General features: G+C 38.4%; 3 protein-coding genes and 1 long non-coding RNA gene across 11 annotated transcripts in view; 2 read left to right on the top strand and 2 right to left on the bottom strand.

The window, feature by feature from the left end:
* The first annotated feature begins 3580 nt into the window (after positions 1-3580).
* On the top strand, positions 3581-7776 carry rnf144b (ring finger protein 144B). The gene is given in 8 exon segments (XM_056763461.1): positions 3581-3617; positions 3620-3744; positions 4264-4368; positions 5427-5487; positions 6376-6580; positions 6670-6814; positions 6977-7066; positions 7199-7776. Coding segments are annotated over 8 exon segments (933 nt in total). The 3' UTR covers positions 7364-7776.
* Positions 7777-12173: 4397 nt separating this feature from the next.
* On the top strand, positions 12174-20171 carry sqlea (squalene epoxidase a). The gene is made up of 11 exons (XM_056761625.1): positions 12174-12706; positions 13760-13988; positions 14228-14405; positions 14589-14685; positions 15245-15358; positions 15461-15632; positions 15760-15855; positions 17617-17759; positions 18485-18581; positions 19032-19119; positions 19256-20171. The coding sequence occupies exons 1-11, from the start codon at positions 12440-12442 to the stop codon at positions 19446-19448; spliced, it is 1674 nt and encodes a 557-aa protein (XP_056617603.1). The 5' UTR covers positions 12174-12439; the 3' UTR covers positions 19449-20171.
* A 139-nt stretch (positions 20172-20310) lies between these two features.
* LOC130432316 (uncharacterized) lies at positions 20311-21497 on the bottom strand. The gene is made up of 2 exons (XR_008908457.1): positions 20724-21497; positions 20311-20443 (listed from the first exon to the last, which is right to left on the bottom strand). It is a non-coding gene; the product is annotated as an uncharacterized LOC130432316 (long non-coding RNA).
* A 395-nt stretch (positions 21498-21892) lies between these two features.
* The window catches only part of oxr1a (oxidation resistance 1a), a 124847-nt gene continuing 120060 nt past the window's right edge, over positions 21893-26679 (bottom strand). For all 8 annotated transcript variants that reach the window (XM_056761802.1, XM_056761801.1, XM_056761798.1 and 5 more), the window contains 3 exons: positions 25374-25469; positions 23790-23863; positions 21893-23562 (listed from right to left, as the gene is read on the bottom strand). In XM_056761802.1, the coding sequence (XP_056617780.1) occupies positions 23427-23562; positions 23790-23863; positions 25374-25469 (306 nt within the window). In that variant the 3' untranslated portion in view covers positions 21893-23426. The remainder of the gene's footprint in view (positions 23563-23789; positions 23864-25373; positions 25470-26679) is intronic.

The following is a 26679-nucleotide window of genomic DNA, read 5'->3' on the forward strand; positions in this document are numbered from 1 at the left end:
AGCCAAAGCACTGACCCCACTGCACTGCTCCAACGAAAGCACATTTTCTCTGAAACAAGAGCCTTGTGCCGACTGCAGAAGCAATACCCGTGCAATATGATGAATGGCTCAAACACAAAGATACACACAAATCATTTTATGTTGTGAAATGTGAAGTATGATACATGTATGAACTTTTATTACATGTATTTCTGTTTTACATGTGAAACTTTTTGTGCAAATAGAAAGTGAGAAAATGTATGATTTGAGATACACTGAACTTTCCATTAGGGGATCCGAGAGTGGGGGGGGGGGGTATGGGGGAAATTGGTTGTAATGGAATTTTATATATATATATATATATATCTGAGATATGGAAATGTATTATGTCATCATATTTGTGAACGTATGATGTCATTTATGAGCATATAACGGAAGAATTGCAGGGTGTCGACACTAGGGGGTGATGTTCTTGTGTTTATTATTCTCACAGTTTAGTAGAGAATACGGTTCCTTTCAGAACCATTAGTTTGTTTGCAATACTGTGTCTGCATATTTTGTTCACGTATATATAATTAAGCAGTTACACATTATAAATTAAAGGATTCTAAGCATTAACCAATTAAGTAAACCAACTAAAAATTGTAAAACAATATTTTGGTTGGCTTTGTACATTTACTTTTTACATTTGTCAACTTGTTTCTTCATGTATGAAGCAGTTAATTTCGCTATTTTATAGCCTATTTATTTCATCTTATTTCATATAAGTATTCATATAAATACGCCTACATAAAAAAGAAAAAAAACATTGAACAGTAAAAAATGAAAAACTTGAATTTAATTAAATGTTTTTTTATTTATTTAATTTAAATCAAATTAATTTGATATAAAATCTTTAATTTTGTTCAAAACTGAAAGTGCCATTCTGACAGCCTACAAAGTGTTCAAGACTCATTCGTGATTGAAAGAGTTAACGTCGTCTTGGTGGGAGGAGAAACAGGAAGTGGCCAAACCCTTTTAATACCGTCCGATGGCACATACAGTAAAACACGCACACCTTTATACATTGTGACGGGCTCGAGGTGAAGGGGCGTGAAGCAGACTGACAGTCCATCATTATCCTCAGGTGAGATATCATCGTGGCGGTTAAACAGCATCAAAGACCCGAAGACACAGATGTAGTGAACTCTGAGGTGAGTTTGGGGCTGTATCTCAAACCTTGTGTAGGTCCTAGATGCCGGTTTATTTTAGGGCGTTCCCGAGAGAGCATCAAATGCCCGGTAGTGCTGTCCAGGTAGGCTTCACACTACGTTTCAAAACACGTCCCGACTTTATAAATCTGGACGTTTCGGGATTTATTGATATGCTTTGTGATATCGTGGAGATTAAGAGGGTTTTTTTCTGTGTGGTTGTAGTTTAGTTGAGTCACAGTAACTGTCAGATTAGTTTTGTTTATGTTTATGCGGAAGCGGCTTATATTCAACTGCGTTGACCTCGTCAGTGCGCGGAAATAATACAATAGTGCATACTGCGCAGTGTGTACTTTAAACTGCTTATTATTTTCAAATATATGTGAACCAAAAGCAGTACTAAAAAATATATTTTTTAAGGAATGTCAGGTCAATTGTTTTCCGGGATTGAGTTATAGGGTTAATAGTTTTTTTACTAAGTAGGCTAACAGCCTTGTGTGGGCTATATATTTTGTGTGTACGTTAATATTGTATTTTTTCGTGTATAAAATAGCCTAGTGTATAATATTTATCATGTTAAAACGGTCAGCTCTGGTCTACATTCTGATTGGCTGGCCCGATTTCTAAGCCGTTATAAAATACCCCTATTTACAACGGCTACATTACTTGCCTAAACATAATTTTATTTACTTTATTTTATGAAACCTTGCTACGCATATGGAATAACCGTTTTATAAAAGCAATAAGCCCCGTGAAGCAGTGGGTTACAGTGCATTTTATAACTGATAAGGGGGTTTTAGGCTATGCCCTTAGCTGTTATAAAATGCACTGTAAGCCACTGCTTCTTGGGGCTTATGCTTTAATAACACATACAATAATAGCCTATCAGTGATATGGTAGAATGGTATTTCAAAGATGGGCAACATTTCCAAATTGTTGCTGGAATGTTTAAACCTGTGTAACAGCAATAAGAGGTTTCAGTGTCTAACAAAACGCAACATATAAATTACCCAACATATTACACAACAACATATTAGTGCATTTTATTTTGTGTGTTATGTATTATGGTATATAAAGTTCTTTATGGACTTTACTATTTCGCAGACAACACGTAGTGACTAGAACTCATTGAGGATTGTCATGTAGGCTACTGTAGGCGTTTTCTGTTCTTCATTTGGGAAAATTTGACTAAATTTTAATCATTGTTTTGGGTTCAGTCATGTGATGTTCACTTCCTTGTGCTCGAAACCAAAGTATATGTAAATAAGTTTTAAGTGCTGTGTTAATGCCACACAGCTCAACTAGATTTACTCGGTGACCCACTTTAAGACCTGCGAGTGACCAAGAATTCAGACATTGTATTACTGGGCTGATCAAATAGTGCCAAACAGTAACACAGAGAGTACAACATGCAGTTAAGGTCTGGTCAGCTTTCATAAACTGTGCATGTAATAAACAAAATAGGAAAGAATGTATAAAATACGAAATAACAATCATAATAAGTAGGACCAAAATAAAAACAGGAATCTAATGTAAACAGAATGTTGATCAGAGGTATGCAAGGCCTATATATACTAAAACTGAACCACCAGTGTGAAGTTCCAAGTGTATAAATCATGTGCAAAATAGGGGAAGCGCACATATGTATTGTGTTATTAACAGTACAAAATGCTACAAAGTTCACTAATTACAAATTTTACATTCATCCTTTTTGTTATGGTATAAAACAGTGCATATCAGGATAAATTAAACATGTTTGCATTGCATTGTTTCAAAGGAAGTGTAGGTGTCGCATGTGTCCTAGTAATCAATAGTGACTGCAAAGTGACTGACATTTAGGCCATTGATGCTGACCACATCGACCATGACGGAGCAGCCGTATATGTGAAGAACACAAACACGACACAATGACCAGACAACATCTCTGTTCTCTTTTTATTTCTGACCTGTTCTGGCAGGCGGGGCCCTCTAATCTAGCTTTATCCTGGATTATGTTATTATGACCTCTTCCCATTTGGTATTCGGCGGACGTGCAAGAGGGGAATGTGGACTAGAAGAATCAGTCAAGCATTAAGTCTGGCCCAGGCTGGAATCTATTTGTCTTGTTTCTCCGGACCAACAAGTTTATTCCCGTGTTGCTGTGCTGTATTTAACAGGCCAGGTTAGGCAGGTTTTGTATTTGAATGCACAACAGACGAGAGATAAGGCAGTGCCTTTATTCGGATCTAGCTAGCTTTTGTAATTGTTCATTCGCTTGCCTTGTATCGTTTTGCAAATTCTCAAAAGTACTGCTCTAGAATTTTTTCAAGTTAATTTCCGTGATTACCCAATTGTTTAATCTACGTTCGGAAGAAACCACAGAGTTGCAGTCTGTCTTTTTGAGATATTTGTGTCTGTTCCTCTTTAGAAACATGGCAGACACCAGTTCATCTTTTCTGAAGTTTAAGGGCTAAGCAAGGAAAGGTCCAGCATGGAGGTAGAAACCAACATGATTTACTGCAAACTCTGCCTGACCGACTGTCCAGAACCGGAGACCAGCGCGCTGCGTTCCTGTAACTGCATCTTCTGTGTCCAGGTGAGAATTTTGTTAAAGAAATATCTCACTCCATACGCACATGATGTACTTTAATGTAAAACAAGACAATGCTTTTCTTGACTGCTCTACTGTACAATTAAAGTCATAGATGGCTGACGCATTCTGTCTAATATCTCCATCTTCGTTCATCATGAGAGTGAATAATAAAGTGGGGCACTGTCCCTTTAAATGTCTAAGTATTAGCTGTATAGTGGGATCATGTCCACGTATACATTTTGCCGTAAGCAGGTGTTTATCTCTAGCTGTGCTCTTGGTTATTACAAGGCTCCTGTGAAAGGCAAAAATAAACAAAGCACACAAGTGTTCAGTCTCAGAGTGGGAGGTTGTTTTCTTTCACATGCTCTTTAAGATTAGCCCCACTGGCCGTTCATCTTAGACTTGTGTGCAGTATGTTCCAAATCTCAGATCTTGTTTTTGCGATTCTGTTAAGTGACACTTGTGGCGCAGAAAAGACTAATTTCACAGACGGGAAGTCACATCTGTGCATTCTCTCTGCAGTGTTTAAGGCAGTATGTCCCGCTAGCTATTAAGAGCGGCGCAGGAGGTGCCATTACCTGCCCTGACCTGGCCTGCAAGAACACTGGAACTCTACTTGACTCTGAGGTACATCCATTCATCCATATCTCCCTGTTCTGCTTTCTTATACGCGCACATCATGTTTCCAGCTCGGCAGATCACGCTATAAATATTGACACTGTTAACACTGTTGTTGACACAATGAAACCTTCCGGTGCCAAGCATCAAGCCTATTTTTAATTATTGCTGTTTGCCAACGCATCAAGCCATATCTAGGAAACTGAGTCTGTTGACTTTCAAAAGAGCCAAGTCATTAAACAGTACATAACTAGGGATTTTTAAGGTCCTACTTTGGTTTACTCAGTTGATTAGTTCTGCGATTCATCTGATTAATCCACTCCTTTCCGCTAGCCTTAACTGATGTGATTGGTCAGATGGTCTAGTCTGCTGTGATTGGCCTACTGCGAATGAGGTTCATGAGCTACGGTGTTTGGGGGAGAAGAGTGGGCAGTCCTAGCAAAACGTAGGTGGGGACTTTATGTTGTGACGTAAATCCGTAACAGTTCGCAAATCAGACTTGAGATGACTCGTTTGCGTGATTCAGAGTCAAAACTCTTTTTTTTCTAACCCAATAACTTTGTTATTCATTCACCTTCGGATTTGCAACTTGGCAGACTGCTTACTTTCAAACACGACTCTTTAAATATAATTTCTCTTTAAATTTATGTAGAATAATCCTTCAGCTGGCTAAAGCATCCCCTTCTTTTATTATACCGCTCTCTAGAATACTTCGTTCTGATTGGTCAAAGCATTCTGCGACAAAATGACGTTCTGTAACAACCAATAAACTGCATAAATGACTGATTTCTTACAGTAGGTGCATCTTTGTTTTGAATTCTCAAATTAACAAAATAATGGTAAATCAATTATAATTTCATTTTTATTTACTTATTTTGTCACAAAATATCGATGCAAGTGGAATAATGTTATAGTTAATTTTGGTAATGACTGACTAACTCTACATATCGTTGGTTCCACAAAATAACAACAGATATGTATGCATTTTTGCGAAATAATGTTAAGAACATATCTGTAGCTGTTGAAACATGACATGGGTCATAAAATTAATTTCCTTGTTTGTGCAGATCACCTCCTTTGCCTCAGGTGATCAGGTCGAGCTCTATCAACGCCTTCGATTTGAAAGAGGTATGTGCTTATGTTATTCAAGTTTGTTTTTCAAAAATTTATTTTAAATTAAAAACTATATTGTTTATTAAATTAAATTGTTTATTTTTTTGTTTATACTTTTTATGTACCTCTCAGAAAAACATAGTTGTAAACAACACTTAAGGACACTTCAAAGCCTACTTAATTAACTTAAACAAACTTTGCTTAAGTATACTTAAAAAAATGAACTTGAAGTATACTTCTTTTGTTTACCACTTCCCATAATCCCTGTAAACATTAATTCCTGTAACTGTCACTTTAAATTCTGGAGTGACTATACATGACCACAAAGTTTTAAGTAAGTGTCATAATTTAGATAATTTTAGACGATATGCTACAGTCACAGGCTGTGTTCCAAAAACGCAATTAAAAGTATTTCAAAGGTGTGCTCCGTATGTCGCTTTTACAGTGCAAGCACTATGAACACAGCTCATCCAATCAGACTTTAGAGTTAAAAGTAACTGTTTATTTCAAAGTTCAATTGAACTGCCTGGTCCCAGCTCTGCGTTTACGTCACACTGTTACACAATTTCCAGAAAGACAATGAGCTTATTCATACTGGAGAAGTTGTGGGATTTTCTTCTACCACTGTCTCAGTCTGTATCTGAATCTCTCTTGACATGCTACAGCCTGTCTGCTCCAAGAGTAAAACAAGCCCTGGTTTGCCAATATCAGACAGGCCGTGTAAAAGTGATTCGTAATACTGGCATTCCCAGAATGTTATAGATATAGTTCCTCCTGAGAGAGTGGGAATTGTTAGTAAACTTAGAAAAATATTTTAATACTCAAGGATTCATGGTTTCATGGATGCTAGAGACTGTTTTAGGTTTGTCTGAGTTGTTTTTGACTAAGCTTTTTCCCTCTCAGGTGTTCAGCTAGACCCCAATAAAGCTTGGTGTCCCATGCTGGACTGCCAGGCTGTGTGCGATTTGACGCCCGGTACCGAAGGCATACCGACACCTGTCCCGTGCCCCGTGTGTCATGTCGTCTTCTGCTGCGGCTGCAGAGGACCCTGGGAGGACGGGCACTCTTGCTCTCAGCATCAGCCACTGATGACACCATCAGAGGACAGGTCAGTGTGACCGTAACGTAAACTCAAACATGCTCGGATGAATCATCATCACTCAATATGTGATCATAACTTTGCGTGCCGTCCTGCAGTGGTTTGGTCAGCACTGACACTGATGCGGCGATCAAACAGTGTCCCATGTGCGGCGTCTACATAGAGCGCAACCAGGGCTGCGCTCAGATGCTGTGCAAGAGCTGCAAGCACACGTTCTGCTGGTACTGCTTACAGAATCTAGATGTGAGTATCATCTTGTTTGTTTCTGAGTTGTCTTAAAATAACATAAATATTAACAAGGTTTTACAAGGCACCCTTTGTAAAAGTATGTTTTCCTTATTTGTAAACCGCTTTGGGTAAAAGTGTCTGCTAAATAAATGAATGTAAATGTCGCCATGGTTACAGGGCGATATATTTCTGAGACATTATGACAAAGGACCATGCAGGAACAAACTGGGGCATTCCAGAGCTTCTGTCATGTGGAACAGAACACAGGTGAGCTGGATCAGCTAATTTTGATATGGGACATTTTTTTACATATACTTTCTCTCTTAAGACTATGAAAAGCTATTTACCTGCTTGGGTTTCTCCTCTTACTCCATGTCACATGTTTTATGATGTCATCAGGTGGTGGGTATACTGGTGGGCATCAGCATCATCGTACTAGTGACATCACCACTGCTGCTCCTTGCCTCGCCCTGCATCCTGTGCTGCGTGTGCAAACCCTGCCATGCCAAGACGTCCAAGAAGAAGAAGAGAAAAGATAAGAAGCCATCAGATTCCACCGCCTAGCAAACGTCATCTCACGTCAGTAGCACCCTTCACGTGCCAAATGCTATTCTCGCTAGCCAGGTGCACAAGTGCCTCATTCTCAGTGCCTGGTTTTTGGTGGGTTTATTTTGCCTTTAGGTGCATGGGATGCCATTAAGCCAAAACCTGTTTTTCGTTTGTGGAACAGATGTTACATAAAACATTCATAGACTGTAGCAATGGATTGAACTCTGCGTAAAAGGTTTATTGATTCTGTATAATTTTCTAAACCAAAGGATCTGATCTCCTCTTGTGTACTATAAAGTGTAAATACTGTATTTATGATTCTGGGTACTGTTCTGCTTTTTTACATTTGTCAATTTTTTTCGGCAAAAGATATTTTATAAAATGTCCCTACAATAAACGAAATGGCTCAAACGGAGCAGTGAAAAGTATTGCATCAGTTTGTCGGTATATTTTTATAAATACATTTGCTTTCTCACACACACATGGATTCTTATTTTGATAATATTCCACTCAAGAAATATCATCATCATCTTTATTTCCAGACTCATGGTCCAATAAATACATATACATATACTAACAGCAACACATACATGACAAACACAAGACAATGACACCAGTGTTTTCACATGGTCGACTGGTATCGCACAGCACTAAGACCAGGATTTGACAGCAGCATAATAATGAGGTTACATGAGCCATTCAATCTGCAAATAAGTTTATACATTAAGTTTCTCAACAAAGCATAAAATGTGTTGACCCCTACAGAATAGTTCACTTGCACTGCTCCACCTGGGTTTGTTAAGCAGTGTAGTACGCAAACCATCATTATAGGCAATCTGGAGCTTCTGGACACTAGTTTTGTTTTTTATTTAGTCCATAAGGGGGCAGTATACAGGGGGACAGTATGCTTTAAACAGGCTCATCTTAACTTTATCTGACCACCAGTGGAATTTCCTGACCAGCATGTTAGCTTGTGGATACAACATGCGGCGCACCTTATAAGATGTCATCACACATTTGATCAGTGATGATGTGTCCTAGATATTAAGTTTTACCTACAGTCAAAGCTTGCCCTGCCAGATAAAAAAATAAAGCAAATTAAAACCGAAGAATTCTCTCTTCTATACATTTCAACCGCTTCCTTCAGAGCATAAATACATAGAACAGTGCCATGCTTAGCCTTAAAGCCTGGTTGTCTATGGTATCAATATAAAAACTAAGTTTATCTAATCAAATTCTTTCCAGGACCTTGGATAAGACACTGGCAAGAGCAATTGGTCTATAATTATCCAAGCTCCCCCTTGCTTTATCCTTGATGACAGGCACCGAGATAACAGGCAACATGGAGTGCGGCAATAGCCCATGAGTCATAAGACCTGTAAAGCAAATTGCAAGAAGAGTTGCAGCCCTCAGGCGAGTTTAAGGTGCTGTGCACTAATCTGATCTAAGCCACTTGCTTTGTTATCACCTGTGTAATTGCTTGTTGTACCTAACTACATGTCACTACTATCAACGTTGCCCACTTTGTAGAGATCACTTTTAACGCAATTCAATAGCTCAAAATAATGTTGCTTTCACATCTCAGCTATCTTATCGGCTCCAGAAACTCCTTCAACTGTACATGGTACCGATTTACTGACCCTGTTCAGTGATCTCCTCTCCTTCCAGAAGCCAGTTACATCATTTCCAAGCAAACATACTTGCTCATGTTTGCTGATATAACGAACTGCATATTTATATACCTTGTGTTAGTAAGCTTTCTGTGGTTCAGGACAGGCCCCTCTCTAGTCCGACCTGCCAGGACCAAATCCTTAAATGCATTCTTAGCTTAAGCCCCCACATACATATTCCACCCTGGCTTGATGCTCTGTCTTTTATTTGAGCAAGTAAAGCATGGCCTCATACACAGCTCCTACAATACCACTATACATAGTACTAAGGTCCTTACAGTGAGAACTATTATAACAATTAACATCAGAGCACAAAATAGCATCTCTGGGTAGATATACCTTCTTTAAAAGCGTTTTTCTTGCTTCGATTCATATTTTTTTTATATAACACTCAAGAAATAAATCTTTCTTCGATTCTTATTCTTATAATGTATGATTCAGGACTCATGTTAAAAAGTAACAACATTCTGGCTGACAAAATAAGTTTGAGAAAGTCCTGCATTAAAAAGAAAAGCCTTTTTACATGGAAAGCATTATGAAATCATGTAATTTATAATTAGAAAAAAATACAATACACTTCTTTGAACGTGAACATGTTCTTGACATCAAGTAAATTGACAGTCAGCAAGCCTTTCTGATTGGCTAGAAATCGTGGGCGAATCTCCTTGCTGTGGTGTGTGCCATCTGTTTCTGTTTACAGTACAGTATCTACATGTAAATGGCACTTATTTTATCATTATTATTGTGGTTCATTTGTAGCAAATAAACAAACTTAAATACCATCCTAAAGAGCAGCATTTTATGTTGTACCAATTATTTTTAGAGGGATATGATTTTGAATAAATATTATTTGAGATATGATATGAGAGCGACATCGTGTGGCTAAAGGTGGAACTGCGTTTTTGCAAATTGGATACAAAACGGGATGTATTTGCAGTGTTTGTAAAACAAGAATCCTAGCTAACAAAAATAACATATGTATACAATAATATATCAATGCCATGGTATTAACATCTGAATGCACGAGAATACACAATGCATCCCAAACACAGTCTCCTCAAATGTTTAGAACCAGAAATATAAGTTTTTTTCCTCATAACCTCTAATAATAAATGAAGGTGAGAATAGATCCCTGTATGAAAGAGAGAGGCACAAAAATATTTTTCTCCTTAATATTTGAATATCAAATTCCTGGTTTCCTGTAGTCATTCAGCAGAACTGATAAAACCAGCCCAGGCTTATGCATAAATGAAGGCAGATGTACATATTTGCCTGTGTTACATAAAACTTTCAAACCTCCTCAGAGAGCACATTAATGGTGTTAGTATGTAATTATGATTGTGAAAACATCTTGACTATGCAATCAGCTATGAAGAGGACACGATGAGGAGGACACACTCATTTGAAGACGCATACACTTGACACCCAACACAGCTGTCCAGTGTCTCACATGATTATAGTGATTATGGGGGACTTTTCTGAAAGAATTTTTCAATGCAATGTTTGTGAATGTGATTTTGGTGAATCCCACAAAAATAAGTCACTCACCCTAAAATTAGTGGCACAAGAGCAGCCTGTTTTGGGAGAAATGCAACAATTTGCTTTGGTGGTACTAATTATAAAGACTTTAACATTTAAAAAGGACGATATAATTCATCTTGGCATGAAATGATTATATGCTTTTTTCATGAGATAATGTGATTACACACTCAGGTCAGATGGATGATTCTTGACTTCCAGAATTAAAATCAGGGCTGATGATGAGTCAACTTTGCAAATACCAGCATGATGCTGATGTCTCAGAAGGCACATAAATAAAAACACAAGTAAACCTAAAAATATCTCGTATTTCCTAATGTGAGGCAAAGGATTCAGGGAATAATTGACTTTCTGTAGCGCTTTGGAAATATGAATCATCTTAACATAAGGCCAGCTGCATAACTCTCAGCTGACTGTAAAACTGACATGACATCATCATGACACCATGCTATGCTTTCATTTGTTTTTTTTAAGCTGTTATGACTAAGAGGTATGTGAAGACCATTTCAAACTTTGTTTCTAGTTGATTGTGATCCCATGAATTCATTCACAGAATCTGGAGAAATACTATAGGGTCAAACAACACATGGCACTGTATTTTTAAAACGTGCATGCTTTCTCTATCGTTCTTGAACAATATACACAAGGCCTTATCTCTGATACAATAGATCACAAAGAGACTAAAAAACATGACGAATCTGATAATTGTAAATGAATAACACGAATACTTGTGCTAGACATAAATGCTGCAGTTAATACTTGCCACAGTCCCTTTGGGGTTTAAACAATGTTTGTATCCTACTTAGATTTCAATTATTACAAAGTAATTTGAAAATGAAACTCCTAAAAGAATATTTGTAACATAACAGTGTAAATTAAATCTTTAATAAATTGTTTCTGTAATAACTGGCTGGGAATATTTATCATGTAGGCTGTAAGCTCGGACAGGATGTGGTACCCAAACTGTCATTTGGATAAGGTCCCTTGATGTATTAGGCTACACACTTATAAAACAGTTTATTCCTATGATTAAAAATGTCACTTGTTCGTTGGTTTAAGCGCTTTTGTGGTTGCACACTGGATGCACAAGCAAGCACTGCGAACGCGGATGATTTTACACATGCATTTCTTTATTTCTTCCAAAAAAGTGGCGGGGACATGTCCCACCCTACAAGTACGCCTATGTTACATTAATATCTACAGTTACATGTTTTTTATCATTTCAAGGGGGGATGTTATCAGACAAAACGTTGTTGCTTGAAAGTGTCTTTAACATTACGTTATATACATTAAGACCACTGTTTGCATTTATGGAGTTGTTTGATGGAGTTGTTAATTCACAGATATACGTTTTTTAGGCCTCGCTACCTGCACATTTACGCTCTTTTCTTCAAAACGCATGTTTTCTATTACGTCAGATCATACTACCGGCCCTCCAGCCCATTCGCCAACCAGCAGCTTGAGATTGGCCAATGGCCAGATAGCGTGAGCTCTGCTCACTGAAAACTCGATGCGGATTGGCTCTTTCTGGGCAGAGGAGGCGGTACTCGGCCGTCTACAAATTGCAAGACGATCCGCGCCCTCATTAACATAAATTATTCAGCATCATCCAGCAGCATAGCACACAGGTTGAGCGCACACATGTGCAGGATATAACACTTCTTTTTATTTATAACTATTAATAATAAGGCGAATTTTGATTGATTTCTCGAACTTAAGGAGTTAAAAAAGGACGCTATTTTTCGTGCATTTTTATATTGAATATTGTCAACCCAGAAGCCTGTTTTGGATTACCTTTCTTGAGAAAAGTTCCTGCCTTGTTTTAAAGCTTTTTATTTTCTAATCTTTTGTGGACTTAAATATATTTGAACTGAATTCCGACATGTGGACGTTTCTCGGCTTAGCAAGCTTTACATACATCTATAAGAAATATGATGCTTTGATGAGCTCCTCGCACATAGAGCTGATAGTGGCCGCAGTGGTGTGCGTTTCCGTGGGTCTCCTCATTACGTGTCTCGGATTCCGTGGACAGTCGCTCAACTTGTCTCGTTTATTTCAACTTCCCCTCCGACTCTTAAGCACTTTCCCTCTGACAAAAAAACTTGTCTCCACATCAAACACAAACGACTCGGGTCACACTTCTAAGAAGGTGAGATATTGTGTTTTTATCACATTTTCTGTTTGTGAGGCTTCATTTATTATCGAAATATCACTGAAACTATTCTACCATTAGCTACGTAATTTCAAACAATCAACGGGACTAACAGGTTATTACAGGTTATTATAATCTCTCTCTTAAATTATATATCAAAATGTAGACTAACAGAATTGACATTATATTTACATAGCCCTGACGCATGTCCTTATGATGAGATGAACGACTTGTAAAATTCACCCAAAAATAAAACTTTGGTCATCATTTATTCAACCTATGACTTTTTCTTCCGTGGAGAACAAAAGATGTTTCACAAGAGAAAGAACGTCATTTTGGTTTTGTGTCCATACAATAGAAGCCAATAGGGGACAGTGTTGTTTGGTTACCAACATTCTTCAAAATATCTTCTTTTGTGTTCTGCTGAAGAAGGAAAGTCATAAAATTTTGAATCACTATCGGTAAAAGTAATGAATTACTAGTTACTTATTATGTATGTATAAATGACTCTCTCCAAAAAATATTTAATTACTTATTACTATTTAATTTCTATATCCTACATCAACCAGTTAAATGATTCAAGGATAGATATAATCCATTCAAACAAATAATATAAAACTATATAAAGTAGTATTATTAACTGACCAAAGTATTACAAATGTGAGGATTACAGATTAAAGCATAGATTTTAAAACTAGACGATGAATTTTGATGTCAATTCTACTATTGCACACACATATATTACATAAAATATTTCATTTAATTACACCAGGCGTAACTGTAATTAAATTACAATAACGAATGACTCAGTTACACCCAACACTGGTCACTATAATTTTTTTTATTTTTTTTACTACCAACAAGACATAAATGTATCTTGATAACATATAACCTATATTTAAACTATAAGAATGCCCCTTGTGAAATTATATTAATTAATTTATTATATAACAAATCAATTTTATATTAATGTATTATAATATCAATGCAATCAGATTTTATTATAATAACGTTGTTTCTGCTTTCTTTCTAAAATCTTTTTCTTACTAGAAAAATGTACAACAAAAGAGATCGTCCAACACTCAGTGTGTTACGACAGAGGACCCAGACGTCCTCATAGTGGGTGCGGGTGTGCTGGGGTCGGCCATGGCCACGGTTCTGGCCCGAGATGGCCGGCGGGTCACGGTGGTGGAGAGGGACTTGCGAGAGCCAGATCGGATAGTTGGGGAACTTCTGCAGCCCGGAGGATACATAGCACTTAAAGATCTCGGGCTGGAGGGTACGGAAACCCAGTTTACTGTTACACCTGATCTGACTTCTCTTACATAATGCATGATGGTTCCAATCCTCCTTAAATAAATCACATAATGTATAAATGTTTTGTTCATGGCTGGAATATGAACCAGACCTGAGTGTCAGACGAAGAAACAGACTACAATCATGTTACATTTTTACTTTTCTATTGCATAAAACTAAACTCTTTCAGTCCCTCAAACTGTTCGGTCTGTCTTCTCCCAGGTACGGTCGAGGGCCTGGACGCCCATGTGGTGAATGGTTATGTAATTCATGACCTCGAGAGCAGGTCAGAAGTGGAGATTCCATATCCGCAGGATGAGAACAGCATTCAATGTGGACGTGCCTTCCACCACGGCCGCTTCATCATGGGACTACGCAAGGCTGCCCTCGCTGAGCCCAAGTAAATTCCTTATCAAATTTGTAATTATTTGTATATAAATCCATTCCATCTTAAGTGCATATTGTCACTATACCAAAAAAGGAACATACTAGTATGTTATAGGGTCATTCTAATGCCTTCAACAAAACTCTAATTCAAAAACTCTGGAACATATGGAAGTAACATCATGTTTTGTTTGCACAGTGTGATGTTTGTAGAAGGAACAGTGACCAGCCTGATAGAAGAAGACGGTTGTGTGACAGGAATTCAGTACAGGGGAAAAGATCTGGGAATCCCCAAGGTAACCGCGCACGGATATATTGAGATTCTACAAAAATAATTTTTGATTTATTCTCATTAATATTAAAGGAATACCTCACCTTCAAAATTCAAATTCTGTCATCATAAACTCACCCTGTTGTCATTTTAAACCTGTGTGATTTTCTTTCTTTTGCAAAACACTAAAGTAGATATTTTGAAAAATGGTGGTAACTACTAAACCGTTGGTCCCCATTGATTTCTATTGTATGGGCACGTAACCAATGCAAGTAAATGGGGACATACGGTTTTCTTTTACAAACCTTTTCAAAATGTCTTTTTCGTGTTCTGCAGAAGAAAGTCATACAGGTTTAAAATGACAAGAGGGAGTGTAAATATTGACAGTTTTCAATTTCTTCAAATGAAATGTAATAGAAATCCTTCATATTTAAATAAAAACAGTTATTCAGGATTTTTGAATGAACCACAGGTGTAAAATCTGATGTGAAATGCTTTTCAAATATTTCCTGGCTTCCATTCTATTTAGTTCAAGATTAAATGCTTTAGGTGTTATTGAAAGATCTTTTTGTGCTCTCTTTTAGGAGATGTATGCTCCTCTGACCATAGTGGCTGACGGCTGCTTCTCCAAGTTCCGTAAAACCCTGATCTCTGGGAAAGCTAAAGTGTCGTCTCATTTTGTTGGTTGCATATTGAAGGTAAATATAAAGTTGAAATTTGTATTGTATTTGTAATCGCAAAACAAAAAACGGCTTTTAAAGATGTGGAAAGACTCAGTTTTCTGTTACGTTGTCTCTCAGAACTGTCCCCAGTTCAAATCCAACCACGCAGAGCTGGTTCTTGCCGACCCCAGTCCTGTGCTGATCTATCAGATCTCCTCCAATGATACTCGAGTTCTGGTGGACATCAGAGGAGAGATGCCCCGAGACCTGAAGAATTACATGAGTGAAAAAATCTACCCACAACTGCCAGGTATCTGACCAATTCATGTAAAACTAATCTAATTTAATTCCGAAGTATTTTTGTTGTGGTTTGGTTACGTAGAAGACAACTTTACTGCAATATAATTTAAATCAGAAATGTGTTTGGTTTTGTTTAGAGCACATAAAAGAGCCCTTCATGTTGGCACTGCAGAATGATCGCTTGAGAACGATGCCTGCGAGCTTCCTGCCACCCTCACCGGTCAATAAACCAGGTATAGGCCATAAAATGATTACATAATGTAAATATGAACTATCGATCCTCATAGGATAATAAAAGCCTTCATAAAAGTGCAACTTTTAGTGTATCAACAGCAGAGGTGGGTAGTAACGAGTTACATTTACTCCGTTACATTTACTTGAGTAAGTTTTTGAAAAAATTATACTTCTAGGAGTAGTTTTAAATCACTATACTTTTTACTTTTACTTGAGTAGATTTGTGAAGAAGAAACTGTACTCTTACTCCGCTACATTAGGCTACAATAAGCTCGTTACTTTTCTTTTGACCTCTTTAAAATTCTACGCGTCATTGTTTTATTTTGACAGAGAGTGAGACTTCTGCCAAAGGCTCTACCATGTGACTGTGTTTCACCAATCAAACGTAGTTGCGCAGTCTCGTCACGTGACCATACTCAATCTCAGCGGTGTTCGGCGGGACGGGTTAGTTTACAGTCGTAGCAAAACTAAAATGTCACAATCAACCATCGGCAATGCAGACACAGCCGAGGAGGAACACCCCTGTCCTCATATTGAAAGCATGTTTACTTTAATAAAAGTGCGAAACAGCAGCTACATTATGCGGTGTCTTCTGTGTCTCCCAAAACAAACGGACATTTCAGCATTCAAAAACTCAACATCTAATTTGAGGAAACATGTAGCGGTTTGTGTTCTAAAATCGTTTTTTTTTTGCTGTGGATAGACGAATGTTTGTCTTTTAGGTAACATATGTTTTAAACATTTCCTATATATATTATGTGTGGAACGGTACATGTATTTGCATTGAACCGAAATGGTATGGGCGTCACGGTTCGGTGCATACATTTAACTTACACAGAAAATAACTTACACGGTATAAAAATAAATAAAACTCGCGTGCAAATTAATTAATATAATGCAGAACTACTGTTAGATACGTGGGTTCTTTAGGGACACTTAATCTGTAGTCCCGCTTTAGCTCTGAAGCGGGCTGCGTTTGCATTGCAATGCTTTAGTATGTTGTGTGAGAGAGAGAGAGAATGACGTGGGCGCTATCGAAAAGTCACAAAGTGTTTACTTATATCTGTGTGTGTGTATGAGGCGTGGGCAATATCGAACAGTGGAAACATAAACATTTTCCATCATTTTGTTTATGCAGGACATCATTCAAACTGCAAAGTGTTGAAGTTACTGTTAAATAAAATTTTAAGGAAAACAAATATATTAATCTGAAATGTAGCAAATTAACTTTCAAATTAATTGTTATTTTAATTTAATTTAGACTTTTCAGTCATCAAGGACTCCTGTTCACTGAAAAACGATCACAGCTTCACAGCAAGAACCTTGAGAACCAACTACTGTTGAAGCTTAATAGTGACATCACTGAGTAATTCTTTTGTGAAGTTGTTTGTTTCTGCATTTTTTGTCACAAACACACACACACACACTCTCTCTCTCTCTCTCTCTCTCTCTCTCTCTCTCTCTCTCTCTCTCACACACACACACACACACTGTATTTGTGTCTGTCTGATTGAATGCTTGTTAAAAAATAAATCAGACGTTACTCAACAGTTACTCAGTACTTGAGTAGTTTTTTAACCAAGCACTTTTTTACTCTTACTCAAGTAATTATTTGGATGACTACTTTTTACTTTTACTTGAGTCAAATTATTCTGAAGTAACAGTACTTTTACTTGAGTACAATTTTGGGCTACTCTACCCACCTCTGATCAACAGTAATATAATAATAGGAGAGTGACTTACTGCTTGTTCTCCATCAGGGGTTCTGCTCCTAGGGGACGCATACAACATGCGACATCCGTTGACGGGCGGGGGAATGAGCGTCGTGCTGAATGACGTGCGTATCTGGAGGGAACTTCTCAAAAACATCTCAGACCTAAATGACAACAGCGTCGTGCTCAAGGTAATCAGACACACCTGACAGAAACACATATGCAGGGCAAAAGATAAGAGGAGGTGACAAGAATGCAAGTTTAACCTGACCTTAAGGTGGGGTTTTTTAGGAATTTGAAGCATCTCTGAGAATCAACAGTGGTTTCTTCTCAGAGAATTTAGCAATCAAATAGACAAAGAAAAGAGTTAAGATGTAAAAGTGCCATTTGAAATGTCGTCTTCTTTTTATAAGGTTCCTGTTTAGGTTCAATTACTTCACTTTAATGGAAATGAATGCGTCCTCTTTGAAGTGAAATAAGTTTTAATATAAAAATCAAAGCCTGATATAAAACAATAATTTTATAAGATAAATGTCATATGGCACTTTATATATGCAAATATTTTACTTAAAATATTAGGTTGGTAATTGTTTTAAATTTGATTAATTTATTATGTATTTCAACATTCGTGTGGTCAGTATATCCCCATACATTCAATCATTGGTAGAATATGCAAATAACAGGAATAAAACATTATGCGTTATTACGTCACTACAAAATTTGAGGCCTATATAAAGTTGAGCCCTACAATAAAAAGAGTATAGTACAAGATTATGAATAATGAACTATAATATTTTGGTTATGCATTCAGCAGAAGATTTTATTAATAGCAGCATACAAAAAAGGGTAGATTTACCAGTTTAAATTGTGACCATCATATGATTAAAGTGAGAATATAAAATGTTTTTGCTTTCAGGCAAAGAAGAAATTCCACTGGGAGAGGAAATCATCTCACTCGTTCGTGGTGAACGTCTTGGCTCAGGCTCTGTACGAGCTGTTCGCTGCAACTGACAGTAAGTTAAACCAACACACAGGCACATAATATTCAAAATCATTTTAAATCTACTTGAATGGCACCATATGGAATACAAACAGAATTAGTTTTTTGGGGTAATCAAATGTATGCTGCATGTGCAGCATATGTTCACCCAAAAATACAAATTCAGTTATTGTTATCAACACAGAAATAATAAATTAGTCTAAAAACATTATTTTAGTTCCAAGTTAAATGAACAAAATCCAAAAATTTTAACATGGTTTCAGATTTTTTAGCTCTTTTATACTTTGGTCTTTCAAACCTGTTTGCAACTTTTCATCGGTGAAACACAAAATAGATATTTTGAGAAACGTCTTAGTGGTTTTGAGTTCAAAAAGTGCAAGTCGATAGGGGACAATGTTGTAACTCGTTGGCTACCAACATCCTGACAATCGGCAGAAAATCCACAACCTCTGTTTATTTTCAGATTCACTGCAGCAGTTAAGAAAAGCCTGTTTCCGTTATTTCAAGCTCGGTGGAGAATGTGTCAATGGGCCGATTGGTCTCCTATCAGTGTAAGTGATTCACACCCGAAACAACTTCATAAACATCAGTGTGGTCCTGAGGTCGAAGCATCACAGTGTATCTCTGCAGATATCTGAGATCTGTCACAGACAGTATCACTAAATGAATCATTGTTTGTTTCCTCAGATTGACGCCGAAACCCTTGACTCTCATTGGTCACTTTTTCGCCGTGGCCATGTATGCCATATACTTCAACTTCAGGTCTGAATCCTGGCTCATGAAACCACGAGCTTTGGTCAACAGTGTAGCCGTTCTTTACAAAGCTTGCACTGTCATGTTTCCCCTCATTTACTCTGAACTAAAGTACCTGAAGGAATGAATCCTTTGTAAATTGTATTTTTTTCTTGATGGTAAAAAAGTTTCAATTTCTGGTACTATTGGATCCAGAACATCTCCGAAATGACGGTTGCATCTGAGTGCCTTATTAAAAAAAAATAGAAAACCAGAAGCACACCAGCCTCAGATTAACTGTTTGTTTGCCATTGATGGCTACAGTAGTAATAGTGTTTTTGATATTATTACCAAGAGGCCATGCCTCATATTCTCATTCACTCTACATGGTGAGACATCCTGTATTTTATTATCAAAATACATTTTATTTTATTCAATCAGTCAACTATCAAACCACTAAGCTGTTTGAACTGTAACATTTTGTAGATAGCCTACGATCAGTGTGGCTGTATCTCTAAAGCACTTATTTTTTTTCAATGCAGACAGTTCCTGTATCAAAATTGTGTACAAATGTATTGTCTTAAATGTGAAAAGGCTTGCCTTTCATTGTTATTTTTGTCTTAAACTGTCGCTTCAAATAGATCATTTTGATATATGATGTTTTCTCGTGGCAAATGATGGACAGATCAATTATTACCCTTAAGTGCAATTTATCTTCTTTTTCTTTATGTGAAGCCTTTTGAGTGAAATCATGGCTGTTTGCTGACAAGAGCTTTAAGAAACTATTGAGCTTGTGTGGTTAATTCATAACCAACCTCAACCATGAGCTGTAGGCAGGATCTGTTCATGCCATCATTCATGCCATTTCTGACTTTAAAACGATTTACTGTTCCACAAACAGTTTGCTTTGGATATTGCAGGTGAAGTGTCATTTTAGAATGTTTATAAGCCTAAAAAAAGGTCAAAAAGCAGAATTAATTGACTAGAACCAGCTTTGCGGGCATTGAATGTGTATGCCTCATTCGTTTTAATTGGATGAAAGTTTGCTGTATAAATAACCAAGCTGAATACTTGGGTAATGTGACTATATGTCCACAAGGTGGCGTGCTTGCTTCATCATGATGAAGAATGTATGCTCTGACCCTGTATTTTCCCAAAAATAAACAAAATACATAAAAAACATTAGTCAGACGGTTTCATCGGACGCACGCAGCTGGCCCGAAGTTAACTTCCGGTCTGTGTTTGGTTTTAATAAAACATTTAATTTATATGAATATTTTAATTGTATATTAATTGCTTGCATTAAAAATACTCAACAGTTAGGCTTTGGATTCTTTGCAGAGTTCTAGCGGAAGTTAAATTTGGACCACACTTAAACAGTTAACAATCCCAACGTTGTACACATTGACACCATCGCTCATACCTGAATGTCATTTTTCACACATGGATCTGAATGTCATGGTTTCTCATTATCTCTGTGGCTCAGCTGAGAGCTGGTTTGGATCTGTTGTAGCAAGAACTGATATCTCTCCAGATCCCTCCAGACCCATGATGATCTGGGGCTCTCAATCGTGGGCATTATCTGCCAAGAGAAGTACGGCCACGGCATGGAGGAAGGATAGGCCATCATCTCCTCAAATGTCATTCTTGGATCTACTGTGAGTGGACGACAGATAAACGAGGACACACGCCTCCAGAGATTCTCCAGCCCCAGACTACAAGATTCATCATCATCTGCACAGATGTTTTGGTCACAACAGTGTGTATATCTGCACAACATCATGTTTGGACATACCAAGACGGCACAGTATCAACCAAAAACCAAACAGCAAAAGTGAAATGTCTTAAGTTTTAAAATAAAGCAAAGTGGTAGTGTTGTCATGGCAACCTGCATAACAGTTGTAAAAGCTCCCACAATCTCTAGCATCTCTGACAGCTGTCAATTTTCTTTTCTAACTGTTGCAAAATGACTTATTTTGATTATGGATTAGTTTTTCTTACTTGCAGTCATGGAAGAGTTTGCCAGTGCAAACAAGGAATGCTAATTTACAAATAGCATCTATCAAAAAATATCTACTTAAAGGGTTTCTGTCATCATTTATTTCCCCTCATGTGGTAAAAATGACTCTTACTTTGGTGGAACACAAAAGAAGATATTTTGAGAAATGTCTCTGTGGTTTTGTGTCAATACAATGGAAGTCAATGGGGTCCAGTGTTGTTTGGTGACCAACATTTTTCAAAATATCTTCTTCTGTGTTTTGCATGTTTAGTCATACAGGTTTGTGAAGACGTGAGAGTGAATAAATCATTAAATAATTGTTAACTTTGCGGTGGTCTTCCCTTTAATGTTAGTCAATACAAATACATTTGTATGTTAATTCATTGTTTAGTATCTGTTCTTACCAGATGCAAATATTGATTTAAAAAATGTTTTAAATAAATGCTGAAATGAACATAAAATTACATAAATAAATGCCTGAGAAGGATTGTTTATTATTAGTTTAGGCTAACCAATGCAGAGAAATATCTTTTCAACTGTTTGGGAAGTTCTTCATTTGTGTATACAGCGAAGAAAAACACCAGACAACCCGATAATGTCCCAGATTACAACAATTTATTCATTTTTATTGTTCTTTATACATCACTGTAACATTATATTCCGGTGAAGTAGAAGGTTTGCGCTTCTCGTCTGCTGGCGTTGAGGAACGTGGGGTGTTCCTCTGGTTCTGTGCACAGTCACAGTCTACCCACCGAAAGAAAACAAAAGACCAGACAAAAACGCTGGGACAGGACACGTGAGAAGAAGAGACTTTGTCCTGCCGGAGTCCGTCAGTCACGTTCGACCCTGTGCTCGACCGCAGAGACGCCCGTCCGGGGCGCCTGCTCTCTACAGTAGCAGCAAGCTCTTTATAAACAATTCTTTACTCTATAATCTAAAGAGACAAATCAACAAAAATAGATATACTATACTGCTACTGCAATAGAGGCTGATAAAACCTGGCTTTAAACTAGATTATTAAAGTGCAAGAAGCAACCCACCAATCCACACTGTATATTTGTTATATATATTTATATATAGGAACAAATCTACTATTTTAACATTAATTTACAGGGTAATATACATGATATTTGTAACAGCTGAGATATCAGCACAAAAGAAGATCACTGTCACACTTAACAGCAATATATATATAATTATATATATATATATATATATTTGTGTGTATATATATATAATCATTTACATAAATATAGAATTGTCATTATTTTCATGAAAAAGAAAACAAATAAACCACGTCTCAGGCTTTTCAAATGACACCCAGAAAAGCGAATAATTTGACATACAAGGTCTCTTAGAAAGAGAAACAGGGAAAACGAAAAGTGCCCCGTGTGGATTATTTGAGGTCACAGAACAGGAATTTGCATATTCCACAAATCTATTGCGACACATTTCTGACTACGAACAGTAAAGTCGACCCCTGTCGAAGCGAAGGGGTCGGTGTTAGTCACACACATGTAGACCCACTGAACGAAACATTACGACTATGGGGTTTCTGGTAATGTGCTTAGACATGGTGTGCTATGCTAGTGAACGACAGAAAGACTACAAATTCACGACACTTGAATACTTTGCCCCAACTACAGATTCTCGTTTTGCTTTCACTTCACGGACGCATCCGAGATCCATCGGCGTCCCGTTTGTAAATTCATATTCTTCTTCCTCTGAGAGCATGGGAATGTGTTTTACAGTTTGCGTTTTTTCACCTTTTTTTCTCGTCCTACCGGCTCTTAAAAACCTGCCTGGCACATTGTCGCAGGTAAATTGTAATATGGCAATTCTTGGACAGCCCAAACTTGTGCCATCTCCTCATGATGTTTAAAGCGCTTCAGGGTCCCTCGTCTCTACATCCACCCGTTCTTTAGCGACGATGCACACGGCTTGAACAAAACATACACATACTAAACAGCACATAGAAGAGCTCTGTATTAAATGCGGGAGTAACACACGACAAGCACGGTAACGTTAGCCTCCGATACCGGTTGCCGTGATGTGCTGTAAGGTTTGGGATCTGCCTGTTGTCCGGCTTCTCTTTCTCGCTGTGTGGAGATATTTCCCCGCAGGCGGCTACTCGAATGACCAGATCTCAATGTCCTGCACAAAGAAATCTTCCTTCGTGGACAGCATGGGATTCCCAAAGGTTTTGCATGAATGACTCCTGCCGTGATAAAGGTCCCCGTCCAACCAAAGCCCGAATTCACCACTGAAAAACAACACAGTAAACCTCAATTCAACCCATCACTGTCATGTAAACAAAACTAAATATTTTGTCTGTTTGTTAAATAAAATCATGCCATTTAATGGCAGTACATGTCTGGCCTTCCTAGAGAAAATCAGCATGTCCAATGTCATAAAATCATGATTGATCACACAATTGTGACGTTACGGCTGTGGGTCATTGGCTGTGAAACGAAGTCAAATGTTACTGACCTTCCTCCACCGAAGGCTAAAGAGTCCATGTCTCCTTTCATGAAGAACAGATTATCACCTGTCCACTTGTACACCTGCCAGTGCAAAACATAGAGCGATAATATTCTTTAATGTCCCAAACTCAAGTCATCCATCACTAGATCACACTTTCAATGCCATTTAAAAACACACATACATATATATAAATCTTAAAACGAATTTACATTTGTAGTAGAGTAGGCGGGGCGAGACCGTGGTTCGAGTCCGGTGAGTAATTGTGAATTAGCGCCAGCTGTGCGCACACCGGCCTCGAATCACGTAGGAGATGGGAGTATATAAAAGGAACGAGCGACCGGACCGTCGAGGAGAGAGGACCGGGCCCAAACTTATGTTATGTTTGTATTTATATTATGTTTTGTTCGCCGGCGGTCGTCCGTGAGGGGCCGCCGGCTGTTATATTACTTTATTAAATGTTTAAATGTTTGCCGGTTCCCGCCTCCTTCTTTCCCTTTTATTGAGATTTGTTACATTGGTGCCGAAACCCGGGAAGAAGGAGAGACATGCTGTTGGAGAGTCCTCGCCGCCGAGTGGCCTCGCGGTGCCGGAGAGTTCAGGCGGCGCGGACGAAGGGCGTCCGCCAGTGGCTGCCCGAAGCGGTGGCTCTGGGGAAACGGAAGTGCACAGTGCAGCCACCGTCAAAACTTCGGTGGAACGGCGACCTTTGCTGCCGCGCCCCTGGGTCGAGGTGGGGTGGCTTTCGTCCAAGTGGGAGCGGGGGGGTTGCCGCCGTCCGCCAGAGGCCGGAGCCTGTGTCCGTCCCCCGAGGGGGAGGAAGAGGGGACAGAAGTGCCGGGTGAGCCACCGCCTGCCAGAGGCCGGAGCCTGCGTCCGTCCGCCCAAGGGGGAGGAACAGGGGAAGGGGAACCCGCCCCGACTCCCGGATAAAGGAGGAGCCACCGCCGGCCGGCAGGGGGCGGACGGTCGAGCCGTCCACCGAAGCCCCAGGGCCACCGCAAGGCACCGCGAAGGAGAGTAATCCGGCTGGTTGAGGAACGAGCGGCAGCATGTCGGGGAACCGGATTTTTTTTTTCCTCTCTCCCCTCTCTCTTTCCGGTCGCTCCGAGGGCTCCCGTCTCCGTTGTCTCGTCTCATCGCTGCATACCCCCCACCCCCCCCGAGGGAGGGAGCTTGCACAGTCGCGGGGGTACCCCCCGGCCTGTGAGGGGTGATGGGTATGTAGTAGAGTAGGCGGGGCGAGACCGTGGTTCGAGTCCGGTGAGTAATTGTGAATTAGCGCCAGCTGTGCGCACACCGGCCTCGAATCACGTAGGAGATGGGAGTATATAAAAGGAACGAGCGACCGGACCGTCGAGGAGAGAGGACCGGGCCCGAACTTATGTTATGTTTGTATTTATATTATGTTTTGTTCGCCGGCGGTCGTCCGTGAGGGGCCGCCGGCTGTTATATTACTTTATTAAATGTTTAAATGTTTGCCGGTTCCCGCCTCCTTCCTTCCATTTTATTGAGATTTGTTACAACATTATTTGGGAAAAATGACCCTGATGTTGCTAGCACAACGCTCTACCAGCTAAACATAACACAAACCTCAAACTCTGGATAGAAGGTGAACAGGAAAGTCTCTCCGGTGCCGTAAAACCCCTCACTGACTTTAAAGGGTTCTGATGCCAAAGCCCCAAATATCTATAAAACACAGAAACAAAAGATTAGATCAAGTACATAGAAACATCCTACTAAGCGACCAAAACATTTACATGATGCTTGTATCTTTAAAAAAAGAACAATTTACACACGTTAGGGAAATCAAGTTCATATAGCCTATATCTAGACCTAAGTTATCTGTCATCTGCCGGTTCAGAGTGTATGAGTGAATGTGTTGCTCAGTTTAATCTGACGCTCATGGTTTTGTATGTCTCTCACTGAATGAGGACATAAGTTTATTTCAGATGCATTAAACTGTTTCACTGTTTGAGAAAAACTATCATCACTGAACTACACAAACTGAAACTCAAGCATCAATGGACAACACAGAACAATAAAAAATTGGCTAAACTAAATATGATATGGCCATAATTGATCCCTTTGTATATTACATTAATGTCCTTTGTTGTTAACCAGTCTATTTATGTGATGACCTGCAAGATGATTACGGACATTTAATACTTGTGCTATCTGTACAACTGTTTCGCCTATGCAACACAACTTTAAACCTCTGTAGTAGCAGCACTATTTGCAAAAAAATAATATTTTCAATTCAGATCCTGGATCGAGATTCTTTGTTATAAAGAATTCCTTCCCTTTTGGGAAGATCACCCAGCCCTAGGGTTGGGTTTCTTCAGAAATGTTCAGGTTCCGATTCCATTTTTTCCTAATGATTAATAGGTTCTGACTCCGGTTACATTTAAATTCAATATCATTATTTTTTACTTTTGTACCTTAATTGAATGCAGTGTTCTTAACTGTAAGGTAGTAAGTTATGTTGAGTAATACTAACCAATCATGTGCTTTAAAGTTGATGCTTTTACACTATCAATAACAACAAGATCAAAGTCTAATGAGGGCTAAGACACTTGCTCTTTCCCTAAATTAATGAAATCTTGAACAAAATAAATAAACAAAAAATGTAACTGTCATACTTTTAACCATGTATGAACACATTTCATTATGTCTCTATTTTAAAAATAATAAATCAGCTAGGAGAGGGTGAGATGCAGTGAGAGCTTTCCACATTTTGAACATTTAAAATGCATGAATAAGTATTTTTCCATCACTTTGTTTATCACACTTGAAATTACCTGTGCACTAAATAATCTATCACTCCTAAGTACATAACAACAGCAGTCTATTTATTTTCTGCTCCATACAGGATGATCATTGTGTATAAATGACAATA

Source organism: Triplophysa dalaica, chromosome 12, assembly GCF_015846415.1.
Source record: "Triplophysa dalaica isolate WHDGS20190420 chromosome 12, ASM1584641v1, whole genome shotgun sequence".
Taxonomy (NCBI): Eukaryota; Metazoa; Chordata; class Actinopteri; order Cypriniformes; family Nemacheilidae; genus Triplophysa; species Triplophysa dalaica.

Bases quoted from the DNA above. Each gene is read 5' to 3' on its own strand.
- sqlea (XM_056761625.1), top strand. From the start codon at position 12,440: ATGTGGACGTTTCTCGGCTTAGCAAGCTTTACATACATCTATAAGAAA. The intron at 15,856-17,616 runs GTATAGGCCATA...GTTCTCCATCAG, and splicing joins CTCACCGGTCAATAAACCAG to GGGTTCTGCTCCTAGGGGAC. The intron at 17,760-18,484 runs GTAATCAGACAC...TTTTGCTTTCAG, and splicing joins ACAACAGCGTCGTGCTCAAG to GCAAAGAAGAAATTCCACTG.